This window comes from Rana temporaria, chromosome 5 (genome assembly GCF_905171775.1).
Source record: "Rana temporaria chromosome 5, aRanTem1.1, whole genome shotgun sequence".
In the NCBI taxonomy this organism is placed as follows: Eukaryota; Metazoa; Chordata; class Amphibia; order Anura; family Ranidae; genus Rana; species Rana temporaria.
The window spans coordinates 389185124-389197863 of record NC_053493.1 but is presented as its reverse complement, the minus strand read 5'-3'; the positions used below and the strand labels follow the sequence as shown (position 1 = coordinate 389197863).

General features: G+C 41.2%; 1 protein-coding gene across 1 annotated transcript in view; it reads right to left on the bottom strand.

The window, feature by feature from the left end:
* Positions 1–1915: 1915 nt before the first annotated feature.
* The window catches only part of HAS2 (hyaluronan synthase 2), a 48732-nt gene continuing 37907 nt past the window's right edge, over positions 1916–12740 (bottom strand). The window contains exons 3-4 of the mRNA XM_040354910.1: positions 6163–6264; positions 1916–3646 (exon numbers count right to left, since the gene is read on the bottom strand). Of these exons, the coding sequence (XP_040210844.1) occupies positions 2717–3646; positions 6163–6264 (1032 nt within the window). The 3' untranslated portion in view covers positions 1916–2716. The remainder of the gene's footprint in view (positions 3647–6162; positions 6265–12740) is intronic.

Below are 12740 nucleotides of genomic sequence, written 5' to 3'. Positions count from 1 at the left end.
CTGTGTAGTAGGCTTAAGTTCAGACAAAATAAAAAGCACAAAAATCAGCATTAAGCGCCTGTCACAGGCTCTCATCAAGAGAGACTGACTATGCCGACCCTTCCTGCCATTCATAGAAGCCGTGCTACCAAATAAAACAGGATCCATAAATGGAGGGGGCAGACCTATTATTCATCCTCCTGTCCTCCATTCATAGATTATTTTTCACTCATAGAAACTGTAATATGGCTTCTATGAATGTAGGAGATTGGTGGAGAGGATAGGCATGGTCAGGCACTCTTGACAAGAGCCCATGACAGTCCCTCAGTTCTAATAGCGCCTGCCACACCTGAAGATTGAGGTTGCAGGAGTGGGGAAGGGGACATGTATAGAGGAAGATTTCACCTAACAGATGAGGCATAATTTTATCCCTTGTGCTGATATTTGTGTTTTTTATCTTAGCTTCACTTAGGGTTTAAGGTTTGTTCAAATGAGTTTTAGCTTGTATAAGTTTGGCATGTGCACCAAACTTTAAAAAGCTTTTAGCTAGCTTTGAGCGGCTTTGTTAAACCCTTTAAAGCACCACCTGGCTCCAGTATAGTGAGTTTAAATAGATGTAAATATAAGGTGACTAGATTTTAAAATGAAATCCGGGCACATATTGTTTTTGTTTACTAGTAATGGCAGCAATTAGCTTCTCTCTGCCCCCCTGCCTCACAACCTGTCAAGTCTTACTCTCTGGGCCCCAGGCTACTACTGGGTGGAGAGTGGAGGAAGGTCACTTCACCAGGAAAGGCAAGGAGATAAACAGGCAGGGGGCTGGCTGGGACTTAAGCCAAGGAAGAAGAACATGCAAGCAGAGCTGGATGGGCATGCACCCGAAACTGAAGAAATATTCCCTCCACTCTGACCAGCACATGATCATCAGAAAGGGGCACAGATAATGAAAAGAAATACACCCCCCTAAGCTAGTAGGTGCGATGGAGTGGGGGTGTGTAATTCAGTTTTTTTAATTCTGCACTGACTTTGAAATTGCCCCAGCCCCTGATCAAATCCAATCCGGGGACAAACCCGGGGACAGACTTGGTCTGGGGACAGTGTCCTCAATCCGGGGACTGTTCCCTGAAACTGAGGATGTCTGGTCACCCTATGTAAACAGGAGTGATGGCTTTCACCATGCTTCAGCACTACCTAAAGCTTTTAAAAAGCTTGCGGAAATCTGCTAGCTGCTTGTTTAAAGTAACAGCCAGGGCTCTCATTAAGGTCCCTATAGTCCCTACATACTTTGGACCTCAATGGTTCACCCAAAAATACATTTTTAACATTACATTCAGCCGAGTTGTCCTAATGACAATCGGCTGTTTGGTTTTTTTTTTTCAGTACATACCGTATTTCACCGCCGCTTCCGGGTATGTCTTCTGCGGGACTGGGCATTCCTATCTAATTTAACAGGCTTCCGACCGTCGCATACAGCGCATCACGAGTTGCCGAAAGAAGCCGAACGTCGGTGCGGCTCTATACAGCGCCTGCGCACCGACGTTCGGCTTCTTTCGGCAACTCGTGACGCGTAGTATGCGACGGTCGGAGGCCTGTCGATCAGATAGGAACGCCCAGTCCCGCAGAAGACATACCCGGAAGCGGCGGTAAAAATACGGTATGTACGGAAAAAAAAAAAAAAAAAAACAGATGATTGTCATTAGGACAACTCGGCTGAATGTAATGTTAAAAATGTATTTTTTGGGTGAACCTCCACTTTAAGCTTGCCAAAACCATTACAAATGCTTCCCTATAGCTTTTAATATTTAGCTCTTATACAAGCCATACTGTATGAACAGGCTCTGATGGGAAGTGACAGACAGGGAACCAATCATTTCACACATAAAGGGTAGCGTGTGCTCATGTTATCACTTCATGATGGAATAAATAGATTCAGAAGTTAAAGTACAAATAATTATTTTATTCAATTGTTGGTAAACAATATGAACTGTTATAAAGCTTCACATTTTGACCAGTATCAGTTAAAAATAAAAAAAATTTAAAACATATTTTAAAAAGAATAGAGAACCAAATTATTTATCGGATAAGTAAAATATAAAATATGCATTTTTTTAAACATTGGCATACAAATAAAAAACATAATTAATTCAATAATATAAAAATACAGCATTCCACCGTGCTTGTATTTAAAGCACGTATGACATTTATAAATTGATGGCCACGGGGCCATCCCTAAAACAAAAAAAATAAAATAAAATTAGAAAAAGAACTTTAAAAAATAAAGTTTATAAATAAGGTTGTCCTTTATTGCTAGAGCCGATTGGCCCACTTTTAAGGAACTTTTCCAGAGGAAAAATACACACTTAGAAAAGATCCTGTAGGCCTAAAAATATTTCAGAAGGCTTTGTTCACCACGACATAAGCATGACCAGTGAGGTATTCAGAACATAACACTGTCAGGCATATGCACAATCAAAAAAAGTGCATAATAAAATGGCTTCACCAAAACAAGGCAAGGCCTGGTTTAAAGTTGTGTTCATTTTCTCAAAAGTTTTCTACAATTTTTTTGCTTTGGATGCATGACAAGTCACAATAGTGTTTGTTTAAGTCCCAGCAGCAGTGTTGCGTTTCCCTTCAAGACATGACTTCATGCCCCTAATACTTCTAGGAATTCTAAGTCTATTAAAGATTTTTTTTCAGAATGTCTAATAGGTTTGCAAATGTTGTAGGTAAGTTATCATCATACGTCAAGTACCATGTCATATTGCTGTTCTTTCTTCCGCCTGCCACACTTTGTTATCATCGCCACGTACAAAGTCAACAACATCACCCAGTAGCACGCGTAAAGTATTGCACCAATGATCAGAACCGTCTGTTCAGATTCTCCAAATGGCTTTCTTGTTTCCCTCCATATAGTGTAGAAGACTCCACCCAAGAGGATTGTAAACCAAACGGTTATAGGAATTAATCCTATAAAATTGACGACCATAATTTTTCTACCTGAAGTGCCCCACCCAGCCTTGTTGATGGTGGCGATAGCAAACATCTTTGCTGGTAGTAAACTGGACATGTACAAAACAGAGTAAAGAGACATGAAAACCATTACTATATTGCCTCGGAGTGCACTGGCAAAGGAAGACTTGATAAGGCCAACAAACTGCACGGTTAACAAGAAGAGTAGAATGTTCCATATACGTCCCCTGTAGAACAACTGAATGACTGTTGCAATTAAGAAGAAAGGAAAGAATCCGGTAATCACAGCTTCGTAGGTCATCCATAGATGATGCTTGTGGAACCACATAGAATTGTACAGCCACTCCCTGAAGTAAGACTTGCTCCAACGAGTCTGCTGGTTAAGCCACCTTAGATACTCAGTAGGTGTTTCTGTAAGGCACTTAGACCGTGCTGTATATTTGGTTGCATAGCCAAGGCTCAAGACCCGGTTAGTTAGATGCCTGTCGTCTCCAAAGCTACACTGGGAGCCCATAAATTCTTGATTGTACCAATCTTCTATGAATTCATGTAGTAGTGAATTTCTGTACATTCCCAGAGGTCCACTGATGCATTGAACACACCCAAAGTAGGACTGACAAGCTCTCTCGATGTTGAAGGCCATCCAGTATCTCACACTACTTAAGAAGGAGATCCATGAGTCATATTTGTTTAAAATCTGCCAAAAAAAAGACATTACATTAGTTATTGATAAAGTTAATACTAAGTTAAGGAGACATTGCTGAATTCTGCTTTGCAAAGCAAACTCAAATCTACAATATTTTGGTACATTCATCTAAATTATTTTAGTAAACTTTAAAATGATGCTATGTTTCTTTTTTCTTTGTCCTCTACTTTAATTTTACAGAACTTATGTTCCATGTGCAGACAGCTGGGTTAAGCTTTACGTTAGCCAGCAATTAAAAAAACTTACATAGATGATAAAAAAAACAATGGTACAAAAAGACTTGATAAAGCTAGGAGATATCACCTCGTTGGAGATGCCAGTCATAGCAGCCATCACTATGTTGTTTGGCTTTAAACCAGATCAGGTAGTCAGGTCTATTAAACAAAGTGTCAATTCACTTTTGGTGTGAGAAGCAGGCAAGGGATTGTATCAGGCAAACCTCATTGCTGGCATTGGGTGAAGTTCCCAGCATAGGTTGTGGAGGCCACCAAACATCTAGGTGTTGGTATGGTGTTGGGTGGAATAAGCCATTAGGATGGTAAAAAATTCACTCTCAATAATTTCTAAATTAGCAAGAATTTTAGGGGGGTGGCCTGATAGAATTCCAATACCGGCCATTCAGCTGATTGTGGTTGAGGAGGGCAATATTTCTACCTGTGTATGTGTTTTTTAACCTTGTAAGGTAGCTAAGCTCAAGTGACTGGAGAATTTTAATTGATGGCCACTTCTATTATAGCAAAAGAGAATAGTTATTTACGCAGAAAGAAAGAATAATAAAGAAAAAAAAAGGAAAGAAGCATAAATAAAAGCAAGTGGTATGAAAAGAAACTGAAAAGGAAAGAGGAAAAAAAAGTAAAAAAAGGCAATGAACAGAAGGGAAAGAAAAGAAATAAAGAAGGAACGAAAGACATTTTATTTGATTTTATATTTATCAATCTTGTTGCAAGCCCTTTCTGCATTCCTGATACAATAAAACTAATAACAATAATTAAAATATACAGAAAATACTCAAAGGAAGTGTATGGTGCCAACTTAAATGGAGGAGATTTAACACAGGAATAATTACTCTCTGTTGAAAACATCATGAGGAGGTTAAATTATATGTATGGGGACGAGGAACAATAGGGCAGTGAGCTGAACATCAAAAGGAAGATCTTAAGTCTTTCTCCTCCATTGCTCATATTTTACTTTAATTGTAAAAGCACAACTGCTGCTATAGCAGAGCTGCACTTCCTGCCAGTCCTCAGGAAAGTCATAAATTTGTATTTCGACGAGCCCCATGTCATCCAAGTGACTACAAGGAGGTATTACTTTCAAAGGGATGGAATTAGCCAAAACCAGCAAGAAACTTTGGGAAGGGACAAGCAGCGCTGTCTGGCTGGGTTACAGGCACACGTCGCTATAAGAGAAAGATGTCTGCCAGGTCATGTAAATAAAACAATATAATGCTAAAATTAGGCAACTGTATTCTGTCAAGCTCAGGTTCATTCAGTGTGGTAAAGTGCAAAGTACAAAGGGGGCCTACGGTGCAAAAAACAGATGCAGCATCCAGATTTCACTTGTCTGATTTACAATAAAATGATTTTGATTGGCTACTCGAGGGTTAATGTACTTGTAAATGATATCTTCTCTTTATAGTGCTTTACTGAATAATGGATAGGCAGGAAAGCGGAAATAACTACTGAAATTTTTTTATTGCTGCTTGTGTCCCCACAGGGAGGAAACATTGTCCTTATTTGCTCTGGTGACTACAGATACAGAAAGAAAAGAGAAATTTAAAATTTGCCGTCAGAACAGGAAGTAAGGATATTTTCCCAATGTTAACCCCTGTTCCTGTGACAGCTGCCCAAGAGGGGACCTCCCCTAACTTTGTAGAAATGTCCTCATACTTTCCTTTGCATCCCTGGAAGAGGAACAGAAGAAGTAGAAACCTTTCACAAAAAAAAAACTGAGTGGTTTTTAATCCTTCCCAATCTTTCGATCCAAAACGGAAAAAAACATTTTCGATTGTCATTATAGGCATGTGCCCAGGGTGTGCGGGTAGTGCCTGGGCACACCCTAATCTCCATATGTGCGTTAGTATTATCGCTCTATGTGTCGGCAGGAAGACGGGAAAGATCTCCCTCTTGCTGGTTATGCCATAAGAAAAGTGTTTAGGCTCTTCTCTTTCACTGTGCTGGAAGGGAGAGCAATGTGCCCGGGGCATATATATGTAGACACACACACCTGTTTGAGCGTTAGAGTGCACATCTTAATGCAATAGGCTGCACACACCTATGATTGTCATACAGTTGACTTTTAATCTGCTTATATGTTGCCTTCCCTGGTTTCTTATCATCAATACACTAATCTCCTTATCAATTTGTGTATAAAAATTTAATCAACCCCTATGGCATGAAAGGGCAATATGCAAGTTATATTACCAGCAGTTAGATGGGATTTTTATCTATACTATAAAAATAAAAAAAACAATAAAAATAAATCAATATCTAAGTTGAAGTGTTTACCTGTACATCTCCTCCGACACCGCCAACCATGATATCTTCCTCCAAAACCTTCACCATCTCCACAGATGATGCCGGATCAAGCACAGTGTCTGAGTCACAGACCTAAGAAACAGAGACATAATGGACATTAGATGAATCTTAATAAATATCTCAAATTTGATAAATCAATAATGTATTTGTATGCGAAATATACAATCTCTGAAAACAAGCATTTGTTACTTTTCAGAATATTTATAACTATTACCATTACTTTACCATTAAAACAATGTTTTCTTTTTTTTAAATCCCTTGAGTTAGATACAACAGGCTTCCTAACCTAGACGTAAACCCAGTCACTAAATTCTCATTCAAGTTGTACCTAAATATGGAACTTCAAAAAACAACTTTCTAAATAATAAATGAGAGCAACATAAAAACAGAAAAAAAAGACCAAGTGGTCCATTGAGTCTGCCCCATATTGTTTTAATTTAAATATGTTTTTAGGGTTATTTTGAGTATGTATCTATATCAGCAGTGTTAATTTTGGCAGGAAATTTTGATTTCGTTTTAATCTTAGTCTTAGTCGTATTTAGTCGACTAAATCTCCAGTACATTTTAGTCGACTAAAAATGTCCAAACTCATTATATACGGCTGGAGAGAAAAATCGAATATGTTATTATTTATGGTATTGATGTATGAACATGCACTACTATCTTGTACATGCACAGTGAGGAGCCGGCTGCAAAACAGCAGGAAGTCACAGCCGGCTTCTCACAGCCAAGATGGTGGGGATTAGAAGGTTGGTGTTCTGTCAAATACTCCAACCCATCAGAAACTCCAACCACGGTTTCTTTAAAATATCAGTAATTGGATATTTTTACGAATTTCTGTTTGGACATCACACCGGCAACCGAATAGAGTCCGGTACTGGATGATTTAGCTATTTTGACACCACAGCGGCTAAGGAAGACAAAGTTGTCGCCGCCATGGAGGCGCCATTTTGTTGACTAGTATTGGTGCAGAGTAACAATCTCATAATAGCGTGCACCAGACTCTATTCGGTTGCCCGGTGTCGTGTCCAAACGGGAATTAGTCAAAAAAATCCAATTACTTATGGTTTAAAGAAACCCGGAAGTTAAGTGGTTGGACTTTCTGACAAGCTGGATAATATGACAGAACACCGGCCAAGAACTGACCCAAGTGAAGACAGTGCTGGACTCATAGGCTGGTGAATGTCTTAAAAGTCAGAAGCTACAGAATTTTTTAGCTGCTGATTTATAATAGTTTAAAAATGACCATAGTTCCTTTTTAAAGAAGGAGTTGAACTGCCTATTCCTTTTAAATCTTACCACCTTGCTAGCCCGACCCACAGCCATATTACAACGTGCATACCACGTGCTGTAGTGCAGTGCTGTCATCACCAAATGGCACCACACAGCGTGCCATGTGTTTTACGGTAACATGCCAAAGGTATTATACCACCCATTACCTCAGTACATAGGTGTGAAGAAAGCTTCAGTATAAAAAAGATTGTGAATAACAAAACCAACTGAACTAAGAAGAAAAATGTTTTGGGTCTTTGGGAGGAATACACAAGTAAACTAATCTCTGGTTTTATTTATTTCTCTGGAACTCTTGAAATTCCTGGTTGGCAGAATTAACTGTGAGAAAATTCTAAATTCTTTCCTAAGTGTTAAGAACACAGACAAAACTGAGGTTTCGGTTTTCCCCTGAACCAAAAAAAAAAAAAATAGATCTCAACTTTTGGCAGGTTTCCTCAAGATGATCTTTAAATGATTCTGGCTCCATCAGTAATCATTTCCCACTTCGGTGTCAATCGTGAAAGCCGTCTCTGATTAGATGACTGTAGCAGAGGCACAGCTCCAGGCTGTATAGCTGTAACAGACACGCTGCAGGTGCCTCGTATTGTGGGAACATCATCGAGATGTAGAGAAAGATGATCCCAACACAAAAAAAGTTTAGCCTTCCTCTGTTCCCTGTGTCTCATCAACGAGGGCCTAATATAATTTTTTCTCAGGCTGCTTTACATCTCAGGTAATTCAACATTAAAGATCAGTATCCTAACATTATGGGGGAGATTTACTAAAACTGGAGTGCTCAGAATCAGGTGCAGCTGTGCATGGCAGCCAATCAACTTCTAACTTCAGCTTGTTGAATTAAGATTTGACAATAAAACCTGGAAGCTCATTGGTTTCTATGCAGAGCTGCACCTGATTTTGCACTCTCCAGTTTTAGTAAATCAACCCCTATGTGTCTTACTTGCTGAAGATTAATATCTAATTGTTCTGAACGACCAGGCCATGGCCTCCCTCCTCCCGGGTCTCCAGTCAGTTGGAGATCCCCCAACCTCCAACAGTGGTGTTAAGCTCCCATAGTGCCTCCCAACCTCCCATAGTGACTTGCAGTGCTCCCTAACCTCCCCCAGTGCCACCCTGCACCCTGGAGTACCCCCTATCTTGCTTCAGAACCTCTAACCCCCCATTCGTCCCCCTGCAAAGCTCCAAGCCTCCTGGAGAGACCCCACAGTTATATCCCGGCTCGATCCAGAAATCATCAAGTCTGCTACAGAGTCCCCTACTTTCCTCCAGAACACCCAACCCCCCACAGTGACACCTAGCCCCATCCATAGTTTTACTGTGTGAGTATAAAGCATGGAAGATTTTGGAAGAATTCACCAGGCCCTGGTCTCAATAAGGTGAAGAACCACTGGTCTAACCTACAATGAAGACCTGGGCATCACAGTGCGCTGGAAAATGGGGAAATATTGCGCTAATCTGAGTGAAAATAAAACTAAAAAACAGCTGCTACACAACAATGTGACAAATATTTTTTCTCCACATCACAGTGCGCTGCCAAGTGGATGGCAGCTATGGCCCAAACTATATACTTTGCAACCATAATAGAATATTAAAGTATATATCTGGCCTATGAAGCCTTGTACACACGACCGAGGAATTCGACGGGCGAAACACATCGTTTTCCTCGTCGAGTTCCTTGTTAGGCTGTCGAGGAACTCGACAAGGCAAGTTTCTCCATTCCCGTCGAGGAAATAGAGAACTCGCTCTCTACGAGGCTTGAGTCTTCTTTTTGTTTGGAACAAAGTAAGGAGGGATGGATAAAGCTCCTGGTGGTTTTCTTAGGGAGCTTCACTTCCCGTTACAAAGTTACCAAAATAAATGAGGGGAAACCTCTTCAAAGTGGCGGGAAATCCCCTCCAGCACTATTATCACCAGGAAAGATGTCCTTATTGGAAGATTCCTCCTCATCTCCTGTCCTGGTGGCGATAGTGTAAGGCCCCTTTCAGACAGACGGCAGTTTTGCCGCAATTAAAAGCATGTACATTTTCAGTGAAATTCAAGGCTCTGGGCATTGCGATTAGCTGCATTTGTACATTGCGATTACGTGCGGTTACATGCGGCCGCGTTTAGCTGCGGTAGTCATTTCCATAGCAACCCTTTTTATTTTTTTTGGATTATGATGTGCTTCCTGTTGTTCTTTTTTTTCCCTCACGCTGCTATGCGCAGTTGACACAAAAGACTGTGGTTACCTGCGGTTAAGTGCATATAGCTGTGCTAAATCGCACCTGGACGCATTCAATTCTATTTTTTCTATTCGAACCAAACCGCATACAACGAAATCGCAGCTAAACTTTGTGTGTGAATGGGGCCATAGGAAAGCATTGTGTGCGGTAGAAAACTAGAAAATCTGCAGCTAAAAGCACCATTCTATCCGTCCGTGTGAAATGGGCCTAACATTTTGGACATTCACTCATTTTCTGGCTTGGGGACAATGATTTTGAGGACAATTTGAGAGGGTGAATCTACCCACAAGGGACACAGACAGCTTTAAAAATCTGAACACAAGTTCTAACCATTCCCTGCTTGACCAGTATTTACTTAACCAAATCATTTACTCTTCCTAAGTCCATTTAAATCTACAAATAACAAAAAGAAATTGGGAAAATTAACTAGAGTTGAAGAGACTTTGGTAAATTAGAGGAGCAGATGTCAATGAATTGAAAGCCACAGGGGGGGCTGATTTGCTAAAGGCAAATAGATTGTTTACTTTGCATGTTTCCCAGAGCTTAGTGAATAAGGTTAAGCTCTGCCTATGTCTATCATTTGATAACATGCAAACAAAAATTCTGGCCCGGATTCTCAGTGGAGATACGACGACGTATCTCCAGATACGCCGTCGTATCTCTGCGTTGCACGGTCGTATCTATGCGCCTGATTCTTAGAATCAGTTACGCATAGATTTCCCGTAGATCCGACTGGCGTAACTGTGTTACACCGTCGAATCGTAACTGCATATTTATGCTGGCCGCTAGGTGGCGCTTCCGTCGAATTCCGCGTCGAGTATGCAAATTAGCTAGATACGCGAATTCCCGAACGTACGCCCGGCCGACGCAGTAAAGTTACGCCGTTTACGTTAGGCTTTTTCCGGCGTATAGTTACCCCTGCTATATGGTGGCGTAAGTGCGGCGTACCAATGTTAAAGATGGCCGTCGTTCGCGTGACTAAATTTGAAAATTTTACGTCGTTTGCGTAACTCGTCCGTGAATGGGGCTGGACGTAATTTACGTTCACGTCAAAACCAATACATCCTTGCGGCGTATTAGGAGCAATGCACACTGGGAGATTTCCACGGACGGCGCATGCGTCGTTCGTGAAAAACGTCAATCACGTCGGGTCACAGCACATTTACATAAAACACGCCCCCCTGTTCCAAATTTGAATTAGGCGGGCTTACGCCGGCAGATTTACGCTACGCCGCCGCAACTTACGGAGCAAGTGCTTTGAGAATACAGCACTTGCCCGTCTAAGTTGCGGAGGCGTAACGTAAATCGGATACGTTACGCCGCTGCAAAGATACGCGCTCCTACGAGAATCTGGCCCTCTGTCTTTTTCATGTTCCTTGCTTGTGATTGGGTATTCTTTGCAAAGTAAAATTTCTCAACTATCACTAAGCTAGTTAAAAAAAAAACTTACAAAGTGCAACTTCCTTTTTAAGTTGTTAGCATTCTTGTCTGACACTTTTTGTATGATGTTTGTATACAGTCCTCGTTATTGTAAGAATAGCTTCTGGGTGCTTTCCACACAATCCACAATATACTGGTAGGTTAATGTATGCTTTGTAGGGACATTAACTTGTGAGGTCTTTTGGGGACAGGAACTAATGTTATGTGTTATGTAAATTACTGAATGACAAGTTGATGTGATATAAGGGCAATGCCATAACAAAATGCAAATTCACCATCAATTCGATATATTCCAGGAACCGCAATGATCAGCTACAAGTATATCTAAAGCCAAGACTTTTAAGAAACTCAATATAGGTTTTTATTGCTATCTGTGATTCTGTCTCTATTTCACCTAGTGACCATTACTACCGGGGAAAAAAAGTAATGGGAAATCTAAAATTTTACAGTTGTCACCAAAACAAGCCAGTGGGAGTAGACAATGCCTCAGACTTGGTGGCCTTGGTGGAGGTAAAACAATTATATAATGCCTGTGAGTAGTAGGAGGTATTGGTGTTAGTGGGAAGAATAATCTTCATCGTTGGTTTCAGTTGGAGGAATAGTGCCTTATCATTGGTGTCAGTGGGAAGAATAGTGCCCCATCATTTGTTTTATTGGAAAGAACAATCCCCATCCAAGGTGTTAGTGGGAGGAATAGTGCCCCATCTATGGCATCAATGGGATCAATAGTTCTCCATCTTTGGTGTCAGTGGAAGGATCAGTGCCCTAAGGGCCTGATAAGGGCAAGCAAAGGGCCACATAAGGCCCACAGGCTGCAGTTTGAAGACCACTGTCCTAGAAGACAGGAAGATAGCTAATAAGGGGAGCACCTCCAGACAAGTTTACTTAGTCCATTGCCTGTCTCAGCCTAAAGGCACATTCCTGACTCATTAGAGGGGCTGAAGTTTTTTTGTTTGTAGGGATTAGCAGTGCATTTATAGGTATCCTGTAAACCAAGGGTCTCCAAACTTTCTAAACAAAGGGCCAGTTTGATGTCCTTCAGACTTTAGGGGGGCCGGACTGTGGCCATTGGGAGTAGAAAATAGAACATGTCCCAGCATCTGTTGGAATTAACAATGCCCCATTATTGGTGTCATTGGTAGGAATTGTGTCCCATCATTGGTGTCATTGAGAAGAACTGTGCCACATGGTTGGTGTCATTGGGCCCCTACTTTGGTGTTATTGGGTAGGAATAATGCCCCATCGTTTGAGTTGAATGAAATAGGCCACATAAAAGCAAGCACAGGGCCTCATCCTTCCCCCGGGCCACAGTTTGGGGACCACTGCTGTAATACTGAGCCAAACAAACTGCAAGTAAAGATTAACAGAATGGAAAATAGTAATTTTGTCGTGGCCGGCAGGTTAGGGTGTGCTATATGCCAGTCCACCAGTAGGTGCTTGTAGGCAAGTGCAGTCTACTTTCTCCATGACAGGTGGCGCTCTCATGTGTGCCACTGTCGTTGGAGGTCAAGAGAAACAGGGTTCCTCTATGGTTTCCCTGGATCACTAGGGAAGCTATCCAATTGGCTTCTGCCACCCCATGCGTCCATCGGCCAT